This window comes from Melanostigma gelatinosum (genome assembly GCF_949748355.1).
Source record: "Melanostigma gelatinosum genome assembly, chromosome: 24".
Taxonomy (NCBI): domain Eukaryota; kingdom Metazoa; phylum Chordata; class Actinopteri; order Perciformes; family Zoarcidae; genus Melanostigma; species Melanostigma gelatinosum.
This window is the reverse complement of record NC_136657.1, coordinates 3,838,453-3,859,813: the sequence shown is the minus strand read 5'-3', so window position 1 is coordinate 3,859,813 and position 21,361 is coordinate 3,838,453. Positions and strand designations below refer to the sequence as shown.

Genomic DNA, 21,361 nt, shown 5'->3' with positions numbered 1-21,361 from the left:
GTCAGGCCAGAGGAGCAGGGGAGGGGTGAGAGAGAGAGAGAAGCTGGAACAGGATTAGGGGGAGGGGGGGGGAGGGACGCTCAAGGTTCTGCCAGAACCAGACATCTGCTCGCCCCCTTCCCCATGCATTTATTACCATTTCAGATCACATAAAGTCGCCCTCATCTACTGGCTTCGGTGGCGTTGAAGTCATCCTTGAAGATGATTTATTGAGGGCTGGTTTGTGAGAAATGAAAATGGCATGAAATCCTGCTCTATATGGAGTGAATGTCAAGGCTTCACCCAGTTGAAGTCTTTCCAAGAGCCATAAGTTCAGCGTACTGTCGGCTCTCAACTTGCGACAGTAGTTTTGAATGAGTCACACTATGATGTTGCCAAAGACAAATGTCACAAAGAAGTGCTTCCTTTATTAGCTCCCGTTTTCTTTTTACAGATCTGTACAATATTTGCATTTTACACCATGTACAAAATGAAAAGGACTTCGTGCCGTATCAAATTCAAACGCTCCGAGCCGTTCTGTGAACGTTTTTTTTTTTTTCCCGATTAAAGTCAACGTCTTCCAACAGCTCTGTGCACAAACAGAAGTCTATTTAAAAGACACACCTGCCAACGCTGTAACAGTGGAGTGAAACGGCCCAACAAAGAAACACTGCCGTTGGCCTGTAGCATGTTCTATTCAGGAAGTTCACTTCAAAAAACACCCGCCAGAAACCCAATAGAAATAGCACATCCTCTCTATAAAGACCTATTCCCATTGGAGCATGGGAAACTTCTAGCTTGACCTCTTAAATGTCCACACATATTAGTGCCTTTAAGATTATGTGACATCCTGTTCCCACATAAAAGAAAAATGAGACCTTTTACGCTGTAAATGAGCAGAATGGGAGGAGTCGGTGGTTATGTTTCTGTGTGGCCAACGACCGTGACACTGAGGTATGAAGTCTACTTCCCTTCATTGATGCTTTCACCTGAATACACTTTGTTTCACTAACAGTAACCTGGTGTACAATATGAGTGCTTGCTGCAGACCATTGTCTGATGTAAAGCTTGACATGCATGAATGAAAAATAACTGCTGACTAAGCAAATATGGATAAGCCTAAATTAAGTAGACAGAGTAAACTGGTCTCGTCCCTTCTTCTCACAGAGCCCCTTCATGAAAAAATAAACGGACTGTGAAACCTCCACACACTTTCACCAACTTGCCAAGCAGCAAGCAAATATTACAGCTGTAATATAATAACTCAAAACAAAGGCCCTGCATCACCAGCCGAGGGGTCTGAACCTTCAATGACTAAATGTGGGCGACAAAACATATCAAACTATCTTTAAACTCCTTGTGATATTCTCTGCATTTAAAAACAAGATGCAGCGCATCGACTGTGGCATTTTATTTATGGCAACTCTATTCTGCAGTGCTGAGCGACACCTCTACCGCGTTGTCAAATTCGCACTCTGTCTGTGCACAATACTCAGATCTGGAGAAGTAAACAAAACATGACTTGAAGCAGTGGATGAGTCATGGAATCAACGCTGGTTTCCATTTCCAGAGTCCATTCGTACAGGTTGACAGCAGTGGAGTTTTTGCCGGTCGCTAGCCGGGCATGATCAGAGCTTGGGCTTTATCGACAGGTAACATGGACTTTGGGTGGCAGGGTCCCAGCTGTATAGGGGGAAACACCCCCAGGCGAGAGTTCAGACTTGGCTCCGCCCCTCCGAGGAGGCTGGGGGCCAGCCACGGTGCATGGCGTCGATGGTTATCAACGGGGCCGCGAGCGAAGACTGTTGAGGTGTTTCTAAGCCTGCACTGAAGAGGAGGGAGGGATGCGAGACAGCCAGGACAGAAGGAGACAGGAGACCAGGTTTGGGGGGTTTCTACATCAGAATCATTGTCGGGGTGTATGTGACCCATTGAGGCAAGGAGAGAGCCCCAGAGACACAGTACTGAGGTATGCGAGGAAGCCGATGGGGGACTTTGTACGTGGTCCTGGTCGATTCCAAGTGCACCGGTCTGGCGGTTCAGACTCTTGTTGGCCAGAACGCAACCGGGGAGGCGCGTGGCTGCAGAAGGAGCTTCTTCAGTCGGGTTGGCGGTCTGAAGGTCCGGGCTAATCTCAGCTGGAGGTGGGAGCAGGGACGAGCCGCTTCTGGAGAGACTGAGCTGGTGCAGCACAGCGCTGGTGGCAATGAGGCCAGCCACACTGGTCAGATACACCAGGCCCAGCATGCAGGAAACCTGAAAATACAATAACATTAGATTTGCTGCCATTGTTGTTGCAATGTTTGCCTCTAAATCTCCTCTCCATTCAGCTGAAATCCCCTCCTCACCTTGGTAAAGTGCTGGTAGATGGCTGTGAGGGCTTGACTCCACGCCGACTGCTCCAGTAGCACACAGAGGTCCGTATAAGTGAACCAGCCGCGTCTCATCCCCTGCCGCTCTGCAATGCTGGTGATACAGAAGCCACCGTCACAAATACGTTGTGTTTTTCTTTCCACACAAAGTTTAGTGTAAGTTTTTCCAACTACCAACCTGGTTTCCAGTTGACTCAGTATATCAAACAAGTCATTTGGCTCCGTGAAGAGGCTCCACTCCTAGAAGATATAGGACACAATGGTTGGGACGAAGAACTTGATCCAAAACACACATCAAATTCAAATGCACACACACACACACACTTACAATGGCATTCAAGAAGTTAATCTCCAGGTTATTGACGGTTTTGACGTCTAACTTCCCAGCTGCTCCCCACTCATCGTTGAAAACCTCTTCTTCCTCTCCTTCGTCATACAGGTACTTGCTGGCAACCATCTAGTTCAGAGAGATTAGAGCGTTCGTCATTGCAATACAAATAAACTCACTTTCTTAACTGCAGTAAAGGACCCATAATGCTGGGCAGATATGCATCAAACTCCATTCTGACATGAGCAGCGACCAAGCCAGAAATACCAGTGACACATTTGGATTGACCTTTGAACCCAACACACATACCATGGAGATCAGGAAGAGGTCAGAGGAGGAGATCTTTTGGAGGTACTCAGGGTTTCTATGTCGGAGCCTTTCGATGTAAACTAGAGCCAGCATCATGGCACACGGAGAGATGCAAGCCTCCCTGAAGCAAAAGAGAAATTGTGAAAGGCAGTGCTACATTTAGTTCCTGTAAGAATCCATACATGCACGCACCCTACAAAGTACACACCTGGAAACATGTGCAGCATACTTCTTCTGGAGCTTGCGTATTGGGCTTGGGGCAGACTTCTGGAATATTTCAACAGCGATATCTGGAATCACAGGAAGCAAACGAGACAAACGTGAACTCTCGTACTATCGCGATCGATCTAAGATTAGAAGTGTGTCATGTACATGGAAGCTACATAGGGGCACTAAATCCTCCTTTCTTTACATTGACTAAGTAGAGAAAGTCTGGAAAATAAACTTGTATATCCAGTTCTTCTTCTGAGGGTGTGTCGGGGAGGAGCTAAAGCTAGTTTAAAAGCTAATATTTAACTCACCTGTAACAGGGCAAGACAGGGCATCTAAAGAAACGTCTTTGTCCAGGCCATAATACAGTCGCTTTCGCACTCGTTCACTCAACTTCTGGTGTCCAGGAAGAAACTGTAAAAGAAGAACACTGGCGTTAGCTTACCTGAACTGTAGAGCTAGTTGTGGAAACAAAGCAATATGTGTAAACACTTCCATTGACACTGTAGCTTATGCGTTAACCTCGTAGTTTACTGCAGCTGTTACTCGTTTACGACACTGTAACGTTAGCTAAGCTAGGGAGCTAGCGTTGCTTTACGTTTTTTTTTTGTATTAAGGCTTTTTAAATGACTGATTATTTTGCTTGGATTATAAACACTATTCGAAGTCACTTAGCATTAGCTAAATTAGGTCGTAGCTAGGTCCCCGGTCAACATATTTGGACAAGAGATCCAACAGCGGACGTAAACATCAGCTAGCTGAGCTAATGCTACTAGCGTTAGCTTCCGTAGTTTGTTGACCTATCGTGGTCGTAACGCAATAACGTACCGTGAACTCCTGGAAGTCCGAAAACTGAAAGGTCTTTTCGTTAAACAACGCGTCGAAATCCATATCTACTGTGGATTGACCATCAGTCCGCTAAAACGTTGAAAAAGACGACTGTTTGCCCCCCCCGGAAAAAGTAGAGCTCCGACAGCAACACGCCCTGACCTGAGACAGCTCTTCCTACAGCTCGCATTATTGACACATTAGCGCCATCTGCTGGAGATACGGCACACCTACAGTGTCTTCTTCTGCGTTTTTGGTGGTTTGCGATACCTAGCTAGGTCTATACCGCCACCTAGCGTACCGGAATAAAAACGTATAATGTTATAATTTGTTTGCCATATTTTGTCTTTGTTAAAATGGCGAAAATAAAATGTGAACCGACTCTGGTTGATGGTTCAGTTTAGTTTAGTTATAGTTTGGCCTGATGGTAGTTCATGAATAATCACAATGTTGCAGTCTGGACATTCAGCTTTTATTTTGATACATTTCTGCTTTATCCAGCACTTTAATTTGCAGCCTTAGAGGAAAAACTTTGAGAGACACAGATAGAAAAAAACTTTATTTCTGGCGTCACATAAATAAAATATCACTGGGAAATACTTGATGAAAACTGATGATTTACAAAAATGAAACAATGAAAAATACATTGCAAATTGTTATTCAGAAATAGTGTATATGACTGTATATACATTACATTCATTACAAATAATGGTGGGTATTATTAGCTTGATTGTATGTCTTCTTCATGGCAGATATTTTGATCGTTAATGCAGCATATGGCTCCATAACATCCAAGTACCACGTTATATGTAAATGTCAGTCTGAAACGATTTTTAAGAATTCACACTAATTCTTTAAACCTCAACAATTTAGAAGACCCAGAACACCCAACTTTACCGTAGTGATCAAAGTTATAAAGACGCTTACACTATAAAAACAAAGAAAAAGTATTTTCACAACTTAATCTCATAATTTAAATAACAGCAGAACTCAGAAATCTCCTACCAAACACAGCTAAATAGAATCCCTGACATTTGTATACCAAATATTTGTATACCAAAGAATGAACTGTCACCCCTGAGTGTTTCTCATTCCCTCCCTTCTATCCATCCATCTATGACCTGACATGAATGATTCAAAAGTACACCTTTGAATCATTCATGTCAGGTCATAGATTATAAAGTTAATGCTTGTTTAGCTTATTGTGGACAGCATAAACTAACTGTCACCATTGAATATGAAAAATAAAGGCAACATTAAAAACAAAATGTAAACACTGGGACAACATGAACTCATTTACATTAAGCTTCGTAATAAAGGTTTGAACTAAAAAAAAATAAAATAAAAATAAGAACTACCAATGTCATTTTTTAAAGACTTGGTAATGACTTGATCTTTTTGCCCCGTCCCTACATATAAACCTTGGCCACAACTACAACAAATACCTGTAAAACGTATTTCTTGTGGTACATTTGGACTCGACCACATTGTTTGTGCCTCCTCAGTTTGGTTAAGGCACCTTCCCTTTCCTCCATGACCTGCTGTACATTCAGTTTCAGTAAAAAGTAGAGTTCTTCTAACCCCAACAAAAAACAAATAAATACATTCAGTGGCCGTGGTGGCCTGAGGAGGTTGATGGCGGCTGCAGTTTCTCAGACTTGAGGTCTTTGGCTTCCGTGTCTGACGAGGAATCGGAGTCCTGGGCCTGCTGTTGCCTCATCCACATGTCCGCATACAAGCCGCCCTTGACGAGCAGTTCCTCGTGTCTTGGATGGAGAAGAGAAAAAGCGAGTCAGTTGGAGCTCAGTGGAAAAAAGGCGGCTCGGCAGTATGACTTTCAGAACAACAGGTCACACACTCACCGTCCTCGCTCAGCGATGCGGCCATCGTTGATCACCAGAATCAGGTCCGCTCCGATTATAGTGGACAACCTTTTTTATACACAGAGAAAAAAAGAGATTCACACCACTCTTTAGATAACACTGAAACAGAAGAAATTAAAACGTTTCAGAATGAAACACACATTTCTCACCTGTGAGCTACAACAACTGTTGTACGGTTGACACACACTTTAGCCAGTGAGGTCTGGATGTTGCGCTCCGTCTGCGTGTCTAGTGCAGATGTGGCCTGCAGAGAGACGTTATATGTCACAACTGAAAATAACAGCAGTAACTCAGAGACAGTGGAATACGTTGGAGAAATAAGTGGTGGCAGACGTTTCCAAGACTTTAATCCCAGAATTGTTGTCCACTCAGGTATCACTGCCCCTTTTTGTAATCTCACCTCATCCAGCAGGATGATCTGTGGTGCTTTGAGGATCGTTCTGGCGATAGCCACCCTCTGCTTTTCCCCTCCGCTCAGCTTCAGACCTCTTTCCCCGACCTGCGTATCGTAACCTACCGGGAAAAAAACAAAACACAGGTTGGTGGTTAAAAAAAACAAAAACATCCCTTACATCGCAGGAGGGCTCCTCTCTCGCTCACCTTCGGGGAAGGTCATGATTTTATCGTGTATATCGGCAGCCGCGGCGGCCTCCTCCACCTCCTGGTCACTGGCAGAGATGCGGCCGTAGCGGATGTTGTCCCGGATGGTGTCGTTGAAGAGCACCGTGTCCTGGGGGACCACGCCGATGTGCGCGCGCAGAGATCTCTGCTTCACCTGAGGACAGACAATGAAGGCGGAGTGAAGACGCCCGTGAAGCTATGTTAAAATAACGCCGTAGTTCTGGTGCCAAACATCTACTTTTGATATGTCCTGCCCGTCGATGCTGATGCAGCCTCCATGAACGTCATAGAAACGGAAGAGGAGTCGTATGATGGTGCTCTTCCCAGAGCCGGATGGTCCCACCTGGGGAGATTAAGAGGACATGACACACAGTCTGAACAGAACACGGGCACTTTGACTGTGTTGGTGATTTGACTTGAAGTTGCTCCTCACCAGCGCACACGTCTGTCCTGGAAGCACAGTGAAGGAAACATCGTTGAGAATCTCCTTGCTGGGAAACAGTGAGGAGAGAACTGAGTCTTGTAAAAATAAAAACAAACAACAACTTTTCACAGCAATTTCAGCACACGCGAACCAACCCATTGACGTAGCTGAAGTAAACGTTCTCAAACTCCACCGTTCCCTTTTTGTACTGAAGACTCCCGGCATTTACTTCGTCTTTCACCTGCACGAGAGAACAACCACGGAACGTATTAAAAAGCGGATCATAATACAGACTTTGAAGTTAAAAAAATAAATAAATAAACGCGGAACAATCGGCTTCAAAAGTACCTCTTCGTCCTCTTCGAAAAGTTTGAACATGCTTTCCATGTCAATGAAAGAATTCTGGATCATTCTGCAGTAAAGAAAATAGAGCCGACGCGATTATTTGATTATAATTATTATATTATCAACCGATCTCAATGCAGCTCTTTCTTACCTGTAGTAGGTGCCAAACCAGTTGAGGGGGGTGTACAATTGGATGATGTAGGTCCCAAAAAGAACAAAATCTCCAACCTGAGAGAAGAGGATTTCACATTCCGATCAGTAAAACACGACACTTTCCGCATCATTAAGCATTGCGTCGACGTGGTCCGTACCTGAAACTTTCCTTCCGTCACAAAGTAGGCACAGAGCAGGGAGCCGGCCAGCAGGCCCGCTCCGATGATGAGGTTCTGGGTTTGGTTGAGGAAGGCCAGAGACGCCTGGGTCTTCCACTCAGACACCTGAAAACAGGAGGAGAAAAGATCCATCAGATGCATGTGAGGGCTTAAAAATCAACTACTAACTACTGATTTGCTTGTACACATGTAATGTAGAGTCACTTGTCCGACTTGCCTGGTATTTCAAGATGGCGTCCTCGAAACGCCCGACCTCATAGTTCTCTGCATTGTAGTATTTCACCTAAAAAAAAAAAAGAACAAAGTGTGAAATCTTGGAAGAATGGGAAACTCCTCTACGAGCCGGAATTTGAGACGGACGGCACGCTGTTCGACGCACCGTCTCAAAGTTTAACAAGGAGTCCACAGCCTTGGTCTTGGCGTTGTTGTCCTGCAGATTCATGTCTCGCCTGTACTTGGTCCTCCACTCGGTGATGATGATGGTCAGAGCTGGGGGGGGGGGAAGAGATCGGGAGATCGGAAATCTTTCAAGGAACGTCTTACCTGGCGACATCTTCCACGAAACTCTTTATTAACCGATATAGAATCTTGGATTGCTACGTTTCAACATGCACGACTTACTGAGGTACATCGTCATGCAGACGAAGACGATAAGGCCGAACCAGGCGTTGAAGTAGGTGATGAAGTAGATGATAGAAATGACAATATCAGCCATGGTTGGGACGATGCTGAACACTATGTAGCTGTGGGCAAACAAAAAGGGACAGGTGAGTTCATTTTCACTTCAAATCCACAGATACAAATTCATTAAAGACATTTGTTTAGAGGGGGGGGGGGAGACCCCGTCCACCCAAAGCCGTCTCACCTGAGCAGGCTGTTAATGGACGAGGTGCCGCGGTCGATGCTTCTCAGCACGTCGCCGGTTTTGCGGCCCAGGTGCCAGCGCAGGGAGAGCGAATGCAAGTGGCTGAACAGACGCACTTGAACCACGCGGTTGGTGTACTGCTGCACCCGGATCCACAGGAAAGAGCGCAGGTTGCTGATGAAACCCGACGCGCCTGGGAAGAAATGTCACGTGGCCATGTGATCAGGGACATGAACATCAGTGGCGCAGCATCACTTGTAGCGCGTCAGTGTGCGTTGGTCCTACCTGCACCGCCGCCCTGCATCAACTTGAGCAGGACATAAATACACACTGTGGTAGACAGAGTGCGCCAGCTGCTGCCATCAGTCAGTTCATTCACTGAGAGAGAGGGACAAAGACATTAAGGTAGATGAGAAAAGAAAAGTCAGGCGGTCAGGCTTGACGATAAGGTAGATTGACGAGACGATCAATGGGACAGCGGCGTCCTCTGACAGCGGGGTATCTAATATTCTCCTCTCTGGCCCTCTGGAGGCACTCGGCGATCAGGAAGTCTCCATTTTATCACATCCTGAGGATGTCTGCTGGGTGTACATTCAACATCACTTCATCATGTTTTTATGTGGCTCTGGAAGCTCAAACTGAATAAAAGCGGCCCATTGAACTTGAGAAGCAGCTCTGGAATAAGCAAAGACACGCCCCTCACCAATATTCTTGTAGTAAATGGGTACAAAGACGTTGATCGCTCTCTCGATTCCCAGCAGCGTCAAACAGAAGATGACCAGAAGCTGGAGGAAGACGTTGCCCCGGGGCCACATGTAGGGGACGAGCACGCGGACCTTCTTCCTGAAACCCTGCCAGGTAGACTGGTTCTCTTCTGCGCCGCCCAGAAGGCTCTGAGGCAGAGAAAAGGATTGAATACTTCACACAGCACATTACTAAATAGGAGCGTCCCAGGGGAGCTTGCAAGTCGCTCACCTGTCCACTGTTCTCTACGTCCCGCTCGTCTTCGTTTATCAGCAGCATGTATGGCCTTCGTGGCAACCCTGGAGCTTTGAGACCGATGAAGAAGAGCAGCCCGGTGCCGATGTAGCGCGTCAGCCACAGAGCGAACTGCACCTGAGGGGATCATTGGGATTAAAAACTGATCAATATGGATACCAGTGAATCAGCATTCATGCTCATAATGCAGCTTTGTATTGGAAAATGATGAAACTGATGACGGAATTCATGTCATTTGCTATACAATGACAAAGCCTCTGGGAAATTTACAATATGTAAGAAGTTATTATTGTAAATGACACAATATTTATTCAAGTTTTTAAAGGGTTTTTAATGAGGTTTCAAATTGAGGCTTGAGGAGTCGTACTGCATATCATAAACGGCAGATTAAATGATACAAAGAACACAAACAAGTCAAGTCATGCTTCCAGTTATATAACAGGAAGTGACGGCACTGACTCAGTGTGGGAGGGGCAAGACTGTGTCTTACGATTTGATTGGTTAACCGTGGGTCTGGGATCTGATAGTCAGACTCAGCAATGACTCAGCAAAAACAAAAAAACAAAAAGAGGCTCCAGTCTCACCCTCACTAACATTGGTGTTAAAGATGGTTTGCATGCCTGTCTGTCTTTGTTATAATCGAAACAAGACAGGCTGCTTTGAGTGGTAGGCGTGTCTCAAACCTACATTTATTCTTTACTGTGACACTAACCTTTGGCCCAGTAGCCTGTGAAAGCAAACATCGCCCACATTATAGAACATCATGAACAGAAAAGATAAAGAGTTGTATCCTTAAGCAGAATAAGGATATACGCTATAAACGCGTTGGTGGATCAAGATTAGAGAAACTTTGACCTGGATAGATAGGAATGGAGACAGTCTTTTTTGGGGGTTCTTTTTAGAACTTATGGTGAAAAAGAAATGAGTCGAATGTGACATTTGATCTCTCCTCACCTGTTTTTGAGTGTTCTCCAGGCCCCACCACCAGTGCGGACTGTACCAGGAGACGAAGGCCAAGTTCTCCGCTGAGAACGCCACGGCCCAGAACAGCAGCAGGGCCACGCTGTGGCCCCTCGTCCGGTCCATCAGCAGGGCCCTACGTCTCTCCACCCTGAGCAGGGCGATAGTCCACCCCCAGCCCAGCGCGGAGAAGCAGCCGTACAGCACCACATATCCCGGGAGCTCTCCTCCGCTGGCAGCCCGCCACACCGTCCCGCTCAGGGACTGGACGAGCAGGTAGACGGAGACGGCCAGCTGGAAACCGTAGAGGCGGGAGCGCGGGATGAACTTGGGCTCCATTGCTGTGCCATACTTCTGGTAGAATATGCAGTGGACGGTGCCGAGGAAGAAGGCGATGGTGAGCAGGATGGAGGGGACCAGCGTGAAGTAGAAGCAAGGGGAGATGCCTTCATCCACCCAGGTGCGAGAGATGGAGGAATTGACCTCACAGTAGCCCTGCATGAACACCATGGCTGCAGCTGGGGAGAGACAGAAAGCACAGATGTAGTGCAACATTAAACGTGCAGAGCACTGCAGGAAATTGTTGTTATGTTGTTTAACAACTGCCTCTCTTGCAGGGGTGAAACATGTCTCTGCCATATTAGGCTGTGGAGTTCAGCGATATCTTTAGTCGCTGAGTCATGGTTTACGGTAAGCTGCTGGTTGTACATGAACGCACCACCACACATTCCCAAAATCTAACATATTTGCGGAGGGCAGAGCAGTTTACAGAGACACTTATACCAACTCCAACATCGTTCATATTGAGACAGCAGGGATTTAACACGACTAGCAAACATGTCAGAGGCTCTACACATAAAGTTAGTTCGTTGTAAACGTACCGTATGTTCTGTCAACTCCTGTCACCTCAACGACGCAGACAGCTTGTCATGAACAGAGGTTACTCCAGAGAAGCGAGCGAATCCACTATTAGCTATTAGCTATTAGCTATCTTAATCGGCTTTACCCAGCTTTAATACCAACGTGACGAACTGATGCGAGTAGCAGTTTAGTTTAGTCATAAGTGATACACAGACAGTCTGTCATCGCTACCATCAGCTGTGTGTTATCGTGCGGTTACGGATGTTATCCTTGCCGCGCGCATGCTGGTTAAACAACTCCGATCGATGACTCGGCAATCGACACTGTTCGACTGCACGGCCTGTCGGCAGCCTGAACGTGGACATAAAACCATAAAAACAGACGCTCAGCGCCCCCTAGAGGTTGAAAACGGACCTGATTCATGGAGACCGGACCCCACAAAGAGGACAAAATAACATATGTGAACTATGATGAAGATATTTTAGGTAAAAGTACAGAACTAGGTTATTGCCAGCAAACGTATGTAAAGGATTTTAAGCAAAAGTACTCAATATGAAATCTATTTTTCATATGTAATTTGAAAATGTTTACTGATTAATTCACTTTTTAAAACTACTTTTGATACTGTTGGATAGTTCGATCAATACAAATAATTTATACTTCATATGTTTTGGATTAAACTTTGTTGGAAACAGTAAATGTAGTGGAGTAAAAGGTACAGTGTGTCCCTCTGAAATGAGTGTAAAGTAAGGAAATTACCTCGAGCAAATCTATTTAGTTACATTTCACCACTGGAAATGAATTACGGTACAGTTCATTAACTGTTCAATGAAAAAGAGCAAAGCTAAACCCATATGATCGAATGTACTTTTATAGTGATAATGCCATTAAGCCAACAGTGTGTCACTTATTTTTAATTGAGATTACATGTATGTCATAAACCAAGCACTGATATACAAAACTCTAATTTTCACACACACAAAATTATGCTGTGTATCTTTTACAATATCTGGAAAAAATGAGAGCTTGCAGTGTTACACAATGATCAGTAGATGGCAATAAATACTAAGGTATAATCAGAGGAAACAGCTGTACGCAACAGAGTCATATATGAACAATAACCAATGAGACACAGGTGGTGAGAAAAAGCTAGTCCTGGAGATGGAACTTAATAACACATAATAGCATGATATCGATGCCAACGCTGTGTCATTTTTCACTGCCATATGATAGTGGATGAGTGTGCCTCTTCCACCCGAAAAAAGAGGCATTTTCAAGGAAACACTTGAAGAAGTCTTTCAGTGATGAGAAGGGTTTAAGTTCAGAGCTTTTCCCATCAAACGGTAAAGTCAGGCTTTAGTACAAAGACGGGAAGTGACTCAAAAGCCATCTGTCGCCTCTGTCCTTCCTGTGAGGATGAATAAAAGACTCGGCAGAAAAAAAAGCATATATATGTGTGTCTGTGTGTACCTGCATGTGAGGGAATAAAAAAATGGGAAGCGTATCCCAATGTGGAAGAGGAAGGAGCTTACACTTGCACATGCACACACGCACAGGACACACACACACACATAGGACGTATGGGATGGAAAAAGGGGTAAATCTTGTCATTTAGAGCCTTCACAATGGGCATAAAGAGCTGCTAATCTGCTTCATCTCCCCGGCTCTTTTGTGTGAGTGGGAATGGAGCTTCTGTCCGTCTGCTGCTTGAAACCCCGCTCTTTTGTCTCCCAGTGGATGTGATGGCCTGCCCATCACAGACCCCTCATCTCTCTCCACCTCAGCATACGGGCTCAGCTGGAGCCCCATAAGTCCGTTAGGTGTGTCTTTTCTTGTCTTCAATCCCACCGTTTTTCTCTCATTCTCATTTGTGCTTCTTTGTCCGCTCGAAGCCGCCTGACACTCGATGGACGGCAACAGGCGGGGGATAAGACGCATGTGTGTGCCAATCTAATCCCTTGATTTAGTGAGAAGAGAATACTGGTGGTGTTAGGAATGCTACGTCCAATCTCATTAGTACTGAATGCGATCAATACAGCTTTGGGTTCCGCTGAATGTAGTATTCACTGAAGGATTGGGCTTTGTGATTGCAGTTCTTACCAGTAGCTCAATGGCAGATGACCTTTGCTCCCTTTAATACTCACGAATCAGCCAGCAGCTATTGTGTGGTGTTCACATACACTATTGCTTTGCTTCCAATGGTGCAGCATCATAATGATCAGATCTTCCAATGAGGATTAACAAAGGTAGCTCTTGTGTTATTTAGAAAATTTGAAAGCGCGACGCTCCATCGCATTCAGTCGTTTGTGTTCACGCCACAGCTTCACCCTCACTACTCCTGTGCGTTTCAAGCTTATCTGCCAGAAGCAGCCCCGCGGTTCGAATCACAAAAAAACAAAATGTGCTCAGTTCTTGGTTCAGACACGCGGTCCAGACTCTTCCTTTGACCCACATGCTGACGGCTGTGTGCAGGGGAATTCTCCATCCATGAAGTTTTCAACCGGTTTCATCATTACGGTACTTGAGTGAAAGGACCACCTCCAGTTTTTGAGTCGAGGCACTCTCGACTGACAGAGTGTGAGGGGGTGACAAAGAATGGGACGCTCTTATTTATTATTTTTTGATACTTTATGAATGTAACTCAGAGCCTTTAAATGGGTGATGGCTCCTCAGCACATGGGGTCGATGACCTCCGGCTTAAGAGCTGTTTGAAAGAGCTGTCCAGCTGGAGAGACTTTCCACTTGGCCTGCTGAGCTTGACATTGTACCTCTGAGTTTGAGCTTGAACCGTCCAACCCTGGCGGCCCACAGAGAGTCGTTCAGCCACCGTCTCCCACTGTGACGAGAACAGGGCGGGAGAGGGGAGAGAGTGAGAGTGTGTGTGTGTGTGTGTGTGTGTGTGTGTAGATAACACAGGCCAGAGAAACCAGATTGACGCCCCGGTGCCTCAGTGTGTGGGCGAATCTGCCACAGACACAGAAGCAGACAGGCTGAGGCAGAGAGGTATTGTTAGAGAAGACGCAGGGCCACAAAACCAACCTATCTACACGCATCAGGCACAACGGACTGGAAAACTAGCAGCACCTTTCTCCTGTACGACACACACACGCACACACACCATGCACAGTTGACATATATACTGTTGTCTGTGTGGAAATATTTAGCTGTGGCCACTAGGGGCGGTCTCACATCATAGCGACACCTGTGGCTCCCTGAGACAAGTGAAGCAAATTTTTTATTTAATCCTCTGAATAATTTATGATTCAATTTATGAAACCCTCTGAGGAAAATAATGCCACACATCTTCAAGGCAGCTCAAAAACAATCCACGGAAATGCAGGATTATCTCATCAAAAGCCAGGGAAATAAACACCAGCCATGATTGAAGCCACTGAAGAAGAAACACGAAGCTCAGAAGAAATGGAGCCATTTGAGGTTAAACAGTCTGCTGTTGCCCTCCCCTCCTTGCAGCCACAGATTTGTGGACGTGGGGGGGGTTGACACCACCACCAGTGATGGAGTCTTTGATGAGGCCATCCCGCTGCAAATGTCGTGAGGTGGATACCACAACCAGCTGTCACTATCAGTCGTTAAAACAAGATGGGAGACCGAAATAAAACTGCTTCTTCTCACGGCACAAAAACAGGTATATAAGCTTTAACAGTTGGTGTCTTTGATGCAACTTCTGCCAAAATCCTCAACCCCCAGGTGCACTGATTGGACAGGAGCAGTTAATTGGACTGTAGCTTTTTGAAACAGGGAGCAAGAGCAGCTACACAGGACATTGCATATAATATTCATATGAGCAGAATATGTAGCATGTGCACAAATTACCGCAGCAGAGCATACAGGAGTAGACAAAAACAGTGACTACAAATATTAATGACAGCAACAGCAAATAGGTATATTGATAAAGTCTTGTCCAGGGTTTAACACCATCAACACTTACAGTATTCCCATCATGCACCTTGCCATGAGACACAAACGCACACTTTAGCATGATTTATCCTCAACAACTTTGAACAATGGAGAATGAAGTGAGTATTAAATGAACTGGAAGTGCTTCTATGATCCCCCCCCCCCCTCCCACACACCTAAGAATGATTAGGAGGAGGAGGAGAAGGCACCTTCCTGCATGAGTGGCTCTGCAGCAGGGCTGACTTGCCGGCGACGCTGTCACGGAGCCGAGTGTCAATTTTTAGAAGAGCATCTCTTTCCTCTGGGCTGCAGAGTGACGGATAATGCTTTTGTGCATTACCGAGAGGAGAAGGCCATCCATTATGGGTACGTGTGTGTGTGTGTGTGTGTGTGTGTTAGAGTATGTGCATGTGCTGAATGTATGCAGGTAGCGTTGCTCTCCTCAAGGCTGTGGTGTGGTTATGGAGGAGGAGGAGGAGGAGGAGGCCTTCCGGGTAGATGCAAGGCAGGCAAAGGATCTGGAGACGACGACTCTCACTGGTGTCAAGCGGGGGCGGGTAATTTATTTGGTTGGGGGGGGGGGGGTCGTGGGAATACTGGAAGCATCTTCTCGCTGATGAAGAGCCGATGCTCTCAGACACATTGCAATGCCAGCGGTGGTGTGTGTGTGTGTGTTTCGTGTCAAAGGTTACCATTTCAACAGCAGATGTTGTCAGGCTGATTTGTGGGAGGGAAGGAGACACAGCAATGCACACACAAGTCGAATGCATCATTTTATATGCATGAGTTGCAGGAGCTGTTTTTGAATGGCAACTCTTTTGACAGTGTCACCAGTCGACACACAGCAGGGGACACGCCTGTGCAGCGGGAAAGACTCAAATTCTCTCCGGCTCGTTTGCAGGGAAAATATCAGGTAAAAAAAAAAAGAATCGCATTTTGGACACAAATGGCTTAAAAATACAAGCGAAAAAAGCAGTGCAGAAGTGAATTTATATGCGCATAATTTTCAAAAAATCTTTTGTATTTTCCACATAAATCTGGGAGGCAATCCACTCAATACAGTGGCGCCTAAGTGCAGAAGCACTTCTCCGTTTTTTGGCAAGGTGACGAGAGAGAGAGAGAGAGAGAGAGAGAGAGAGAGAGAGAGAGAGAGAGAGAGAGAGAGAGAGAGAGAGAGAGAGAGAGAGAGAGAGAGAGAGAGAGAGAGAGAGAGAGAGAGAGAGAGAGAGAGAGAGACTACAGTTTGACCTGTCATCCTCTCTGGGGCTAACCTACAACATCCAATGCTAATGCTGGTCCTGGAGTCGCTCTTGTTTCCATAACAACTTCAGGTGAAGGAGACAGGAATAAAAAAGAATAAAAAAAATTTAAAAAAATAAAATTAAAATAAAATAATAACCAAAATAAAAGTGGACCAGCCTGGGTGCATGGAGGACTAAACCTATGCATGCGCATGCACGGTTAATCTAAGACGAGCTGGTCCACGCGCATGTATACAGTTGCAAGTCGCGCTTCCACACAACCCGCTCTTGTTGTTTTTCCCTCCCTGTGTGTGTGTTCAGAGGAGGGGTGCAGGTGGCGCGCGCTCCCCTGGCTCCATCCTCTGAGGGGTTATTACTGTCACAAATAATCCCACGATGACGCCAAGTCCAAACTGTTTCAAAAAATAAAGATGGGATTCGGATTTGACATGTGCAGCACGGGATAGTCAGCGGATTCGCTTGCTTGTTGTTCTTCCCAGTGTTGTATATGGAAACTGCAGCGCTGCGTCTTTGTGTGTGGCCTTGGTCATGGGAGGAAGGCCCTTTCGTGCAACTTGCTTACTCTACTACGATGTGTTTACTCGACTCCCCGATCGGGTACCCCAGTGGCCTGATGCTGTTATGTCTCCAAGGGCCCGGACTGTAGCTTGAGAGGGACTGATAAGCAAATTCCCCTTCCCTCCCTCCTCTGTTTGGCTACATGACCAACGATTGTTTCATTTGCGTGCAGTGTATTGTCTCCTGCTCTCTCAAGCCCGAGCCCACGCAACTGCAAAATGTCACCTCTGCACTAAAACTATCCGTGCGAAAAACAAGACGGCGCAGAAAAACTGAGAGGAGCGCGCAGAGATAAATCTCCAAAAACACTTGCTGCAAAATGCCCCAGCAATCCACCGCCGTGACATCATTCAGCAGCAGTGCGTGTGTTGTTATGAGGATGGGTGTTTGTGTGCGTGTTGAGGTAGAGAAAAAGTGAGAGAGGGATTGCTAAATTGGCGGTTTGAATGATGTTTAACTGGAGCTCAGCACAGCTGAATGTGGCTGTAAATCCGCATTCTCCTGGGTGCAGTTACTCAGATGTCACCGCATTACTGTCGCACAAACACACGCGCGCACACACACGATTTCTGCCTCCTACAAGGCATAACATCTAACCCTCACCATCAACAGCAACCCACTCAGAGGATTGAGGATCACAGAGCTCCATCCCACATGAACCAAACACAGAGACCTCTCCTCTTGAGGCTTCACATCCACTCGCTGCCTCATAATCTCCTTCTGTTGTGTGGAACACTTTTCCACACAACATGCACTGCTTGGGATCAAATGTATGACACCAGAGGCAAAAGGAAAACAACAAAACAAGACGGAGGGCTCCAATTTCAAGCCATATTGGAAATGTGCGGAGTGTATAAATATAGATGAAGGATGGGACTCGTTTTTCTACGGTCTGCTTTAAGAAACATATCTCGAAATGTATGATTACAACTTCTCTAAAGGGAATTGGAAGTGCTTATACTGCACCTTTTTATTTACTGCCGTGTTTCACGCTGCAGTGTCCAACTTCATCAAAGGGGAAATGTGGCGCGTGTTCTGACGAAGCTGCTGCGTAAACACGCGGAGCTAATTCGATTCAGATGCGGAGATTTGTGTGCAGAGCCGAGGAGACTCGCGGGGTTGTTGTTGTTTTTTTTGAAGGGTAGAATCGTCAATTATTTCGCAACAGATGGGTCTCAAAGTGCAATTGAATCAGATTATCGCCTCGATGGAATACACAATGGAAAGGCCCTGATTTGAGCAGAAAGTTATTTCAATTACCCCACGAGCTAAACGGTGGTGGCAGCCTCAGACATTCAGATCATTCTCTTCTCAAGCTCCTCTTTTCTGTCTTGTTTTTCGCTGCCATTTTTCCTTTTGTCATGGTTGATTGATCACCGCTTTCCATGAAATACAACTTTGTTTTTTTTTGTCGTTCTATTATCGACACGCTTGTTCAAATAATAACAGGCCCGGCCACTCGACTCTGTAGCAAATCATTTGACAGAATCGGTGTAAAGAATTGTCTCCGGTGCCGGCACCGAGCAGATTGTTACCGACGCTTTAAGATGTTGTGTTCAAGAATCCTGACAAGCTGACAAGTGTGATCGCTCCACTAACAGCCTTTCTTCACTTAACTTGTGATTGGCAGATCTATTTTGAGCTGTTGTTTCCCTCTCAGGTTCAAGAGTTCAACTTGATTCAGGTCTCACGGAAGTTATTTTGATCTGTTTTTAGAATTAGGTTGTGTGAAAACGTTTCCTCTGCAGAGCACCGACACAATGATCACTCCCTCTGAACACAATTGTAGAGACTCAATTGCTGAAGGGCGGACTGGATGTTTGAAAGAGGACCCGAACCAAATGGGAACAGGTTGTTGGGGAAAACTCATCCCCCTGGTTTGCAGAAACTTCCAATGCCACTATTTATTCTGGTGTCCGGGTCACCAGAGCTCTGCAGCCCGCTCCTCATCTCTGCTTAGACGAGAGGTATTGACAAGGAAAGAGAATGGAACAAAAACAAAATACCACATCTCTTGTTTCCTGCAACATCGATTTGATTCAGCGGTTCCTAAAGCAACACAAGAATTTCTCAAGCTGTGCTTCTGCTGGAGTAACAATTGCACTCGTCTCAGACGGCAAACACGGCAACACCTTCAATCAAACTCAACCACACAACACCCCGGACAGATGGTTAGGACCCACTGCGAGAGGCCTCCCGCGGTGCCCGATAACAAGTTTCTCGGGCTAAATTGGCAAAGCGTGACTGTAAACACACCGGCCTCAAGTGGAGCGAACAGGTGGCACCACCGCATAGGTCGCACTGGTCACGTTGCGCGTCCACAACAAAGGTTCAGTCACGAGGAAAATGCCCCGGATACCATACGATGGCATCAAATCTGGATGCCAGCACGAGGCGTGAGCTTCAGTCTAGCATTCCAAACAAAGAAATGCACCAACAGTGTTGCCGTGGTCCCAAAATGGTCCCAAAATTATCAAGTGGGAGAAGAGGGAGGAGAGTGATGGTCCGTCTGGTGTTTACACACGACTTTGGCCTTTGTTGTCATTGGGTCTGCCGTCATTGGCGGGCGAGTTGCCACAAAGCCCCTTTCCACCCTCCACACACATACACACATGCACACACACACACACACCACTCTGACCCATATAGGGGCTTTGAACTGCTGGCAGGCCAGACAAGATTATCTGGGCCCCCTTCCCAGGAAGACCATTGGGATGTGGGTGCACGTGTGCGCGCGTGTGTGCGTGAAACATGTGAGTCTCTGCATGTGTGTATATGCAACGCTGCTGCAGTTTTGCGCCGGGGTTTTGGCTGCTGTTGAAAGAGATGGAAGGTTTCGTCTCCAGGTGGTTCTCTTCCCCAGACTGCCACCGAAGGTGCAGGCAGGAGGATATGGGGGATTTTTTGATTTCTGAATTTCTCCTGAGAAGTCATGCTTTATAAATATTCTTCATGATCGCAAGATATTTTACATGAATATATATTTTTTTGATAACAGTTAAAGCTAATGTACCTCAAGCTTCACGTCTTGTGAGAGTGACATCAAGGAAATACGAAGGGATTAAGTTAGAAAACCAAACAAAGTTTCCTCCCCAACTGTGACGACTAACTGCCTGTTTGCACTCTCTTCCATCTTGATTACCTAACCCCCCAGATTAATTAGCTGTGTGTTGCAGACACTTCCTGTGGCGCGACCCTCAAATGGGCTCCCTCCTCAATCTGCCCTATCGACTTACAGGGTGCCAGAGCTTTTTCTTTGAAGGCCGCCGCGGCTTCAGAGGCAAAAGAACTCTCTGATCTGACGGCTGAAGGAAAAGGGCCCCTGCAGAGTGATAAAAACCTGGAAAAACAACATTTACGCAACACACACACTCACAGGGAGAGAAGGAAATTCAGAATAATTTGGTTGTGAAAACAAGAGGTGGTATGGAACAATGACAATCTGGCTCCTTTGGTAATTTCCTGTCGGCGTTCCTGCGTGTGATGTGGTCGAGACTGTTCAGCCGGGATCAATCAAACCTGCGAGCAGATGGCATCGCGCTCCTCCAGTGTACTGGGGATAGTCTGTGGTTTTTTCAGAGGCGGTAATTGGCCCGCTATGTCACGGACCGGAGCGTGCTAACAGCCGCCACCATCGCCGGTGTGCGGCGACAACACGTGTCGTTTTTGCTTTTGTACGGCTCATAATGTGGTACCTGAGCTACAGGCTCCATTTCACATCGACCCAAAGTTGTGTTCACCGTTATGTCTATGTCAGAAAGGAAAAACACATTTCAGAAGCGCACGCAAGCGAAGAAACCCAACATTAACTTCGGCTCTCTCATTAAATCTTCCAAGTCACGACTGGAGCAGGAGACCCCAAGGAGTCAAAGGCGTCACGTTCTGCATCTGAAACGGTGCCGTGTTTGCTCACAGCATTTGCATTTCGGTGAGGGAAGCTTATGTGGATAAATGGAAGCGTGTGTGGGAGACTCAGCAAGCCGTATGAAAGAGACGCAGCGTAATTGCATGTGTACTGTACGAGTGTGTGAGTGGCTGAGACGCCGGGCACTTCAAAGCTTTGATGTTGGAGCTCCTAAATGAGGGCCACCAGAGGTCCAGACTAATGGGACATCATGTGGAGATTAGAGGCCGAGTGTTGCAAGCTGACAACATGGCATTATGACGGTGTATGTGACGGAGGAAGAGATCGAGCGTTTGTGTGTTGCAATTAAAAGCTAGTGTTTGCAGGAATGCCAAGTATCACCCGGAAATGCTGCGACAATCAGACTTCACAGTAAGAAAATCCTGGCCAGCTTTTTCCTCCG

The 21,361-nt window shown here is 46.2% G+C and overlaps 2 protein-coding genes across 3 annotated transcripts; both read right to left on the bottom strand.

The window, feature by feature from the left end:
* Nucleotides 1–396: 396 nt before the first annotated feature.
* Nucleotides 397–4,179, bottom strand: cnppd1 (cyclin Pas1/PHO80 domain containing 1). Its single transcript, XM_079296574.1, has 8 exons — nucleotides 4,027–4,179; nucleotides 3,510–3,612; nucleotides 3,197–3,278; nucleotides 2,989–3,109; nucleotides 2,680–2,808; nucleotides 2,530–2,591; nucleotides 2,328–2,445; nucleotides 397–2,235 (listed from the first exon to the last, which is right to left on the bottom strand). Exons 1-8 carry the CDS (start codon nucleotides 4,087–4,089, stop codon nucleotides 1,594–1,596), a joined length of 1,320 nt encoding a protein of 439 aa, XP_079152700.1. The 5' UTR covers nucleotides 4,090–4,179; the 3' UTR covers nucleotides 397–1,593.
* A 391-nt stretch (nucleotides 4,180–4,570) lies between these two features.
* On the bottom strand, nucleotides 4,571–11,501 carry abcb6a (ATP binding cassette subfamily B member 6 (LAN blood group) a). Of its 2 annotated transcripts, XM_079296161.1 has the most exons (20): nucleotides 11,337–11,501; nucleotides 10,450–10,973; nucleotides 9,472–9,612; nucleotides 9,200–9,389; nucleotides 8,782–8,874; nucleotides 8,497–8,689; nucleotides 8,253–8,374; nucleotides 8,011–8,120; nucleotides 7,849–7,914; nucleotides 7,611–7,736; nucleotides 7,451–7,527; nucleotides 7,303–7,366; nucleotides 7,110–7,195; nucleotides 6,964–7,021; nucleotides 6,769–6,873; nucleotides 6,510–6,684; nucleotides 6,310–6,422; nucleotides 6,059–6,153; nucleotides 5,889–5,957; nucleotides 4,571–5,792 (listed from the first exon to the last, which is right to left on the bottom strand). In XM_079296161.1, exons 2-20 carry the CDS (start codon nucleotides 10,963–10,965, stop codon nucleotides 5,633–5,635), a joined length of 2,559 nt encoding a protein of 852 aa, XP_079152287.1. In that variant the 5' UTR covers nucleotides 10,966–10,973; nucleotides 11,337–11,501; the 3' UTR covers nucleotides 4,571–5,632. The 2 variants fall into 2 exon arrangements, with proteins under 2 accessions (XP_079152287.1, XP_079152288.1); XM_079296162.1 differs by lacking the exon at nucleotides 4,571–5,792 and having other exon boundaries at nucleotides 6,050–6,153.
* Nucleotides 11,502–21,361: the final 9,860 nt, after the last annotated feature.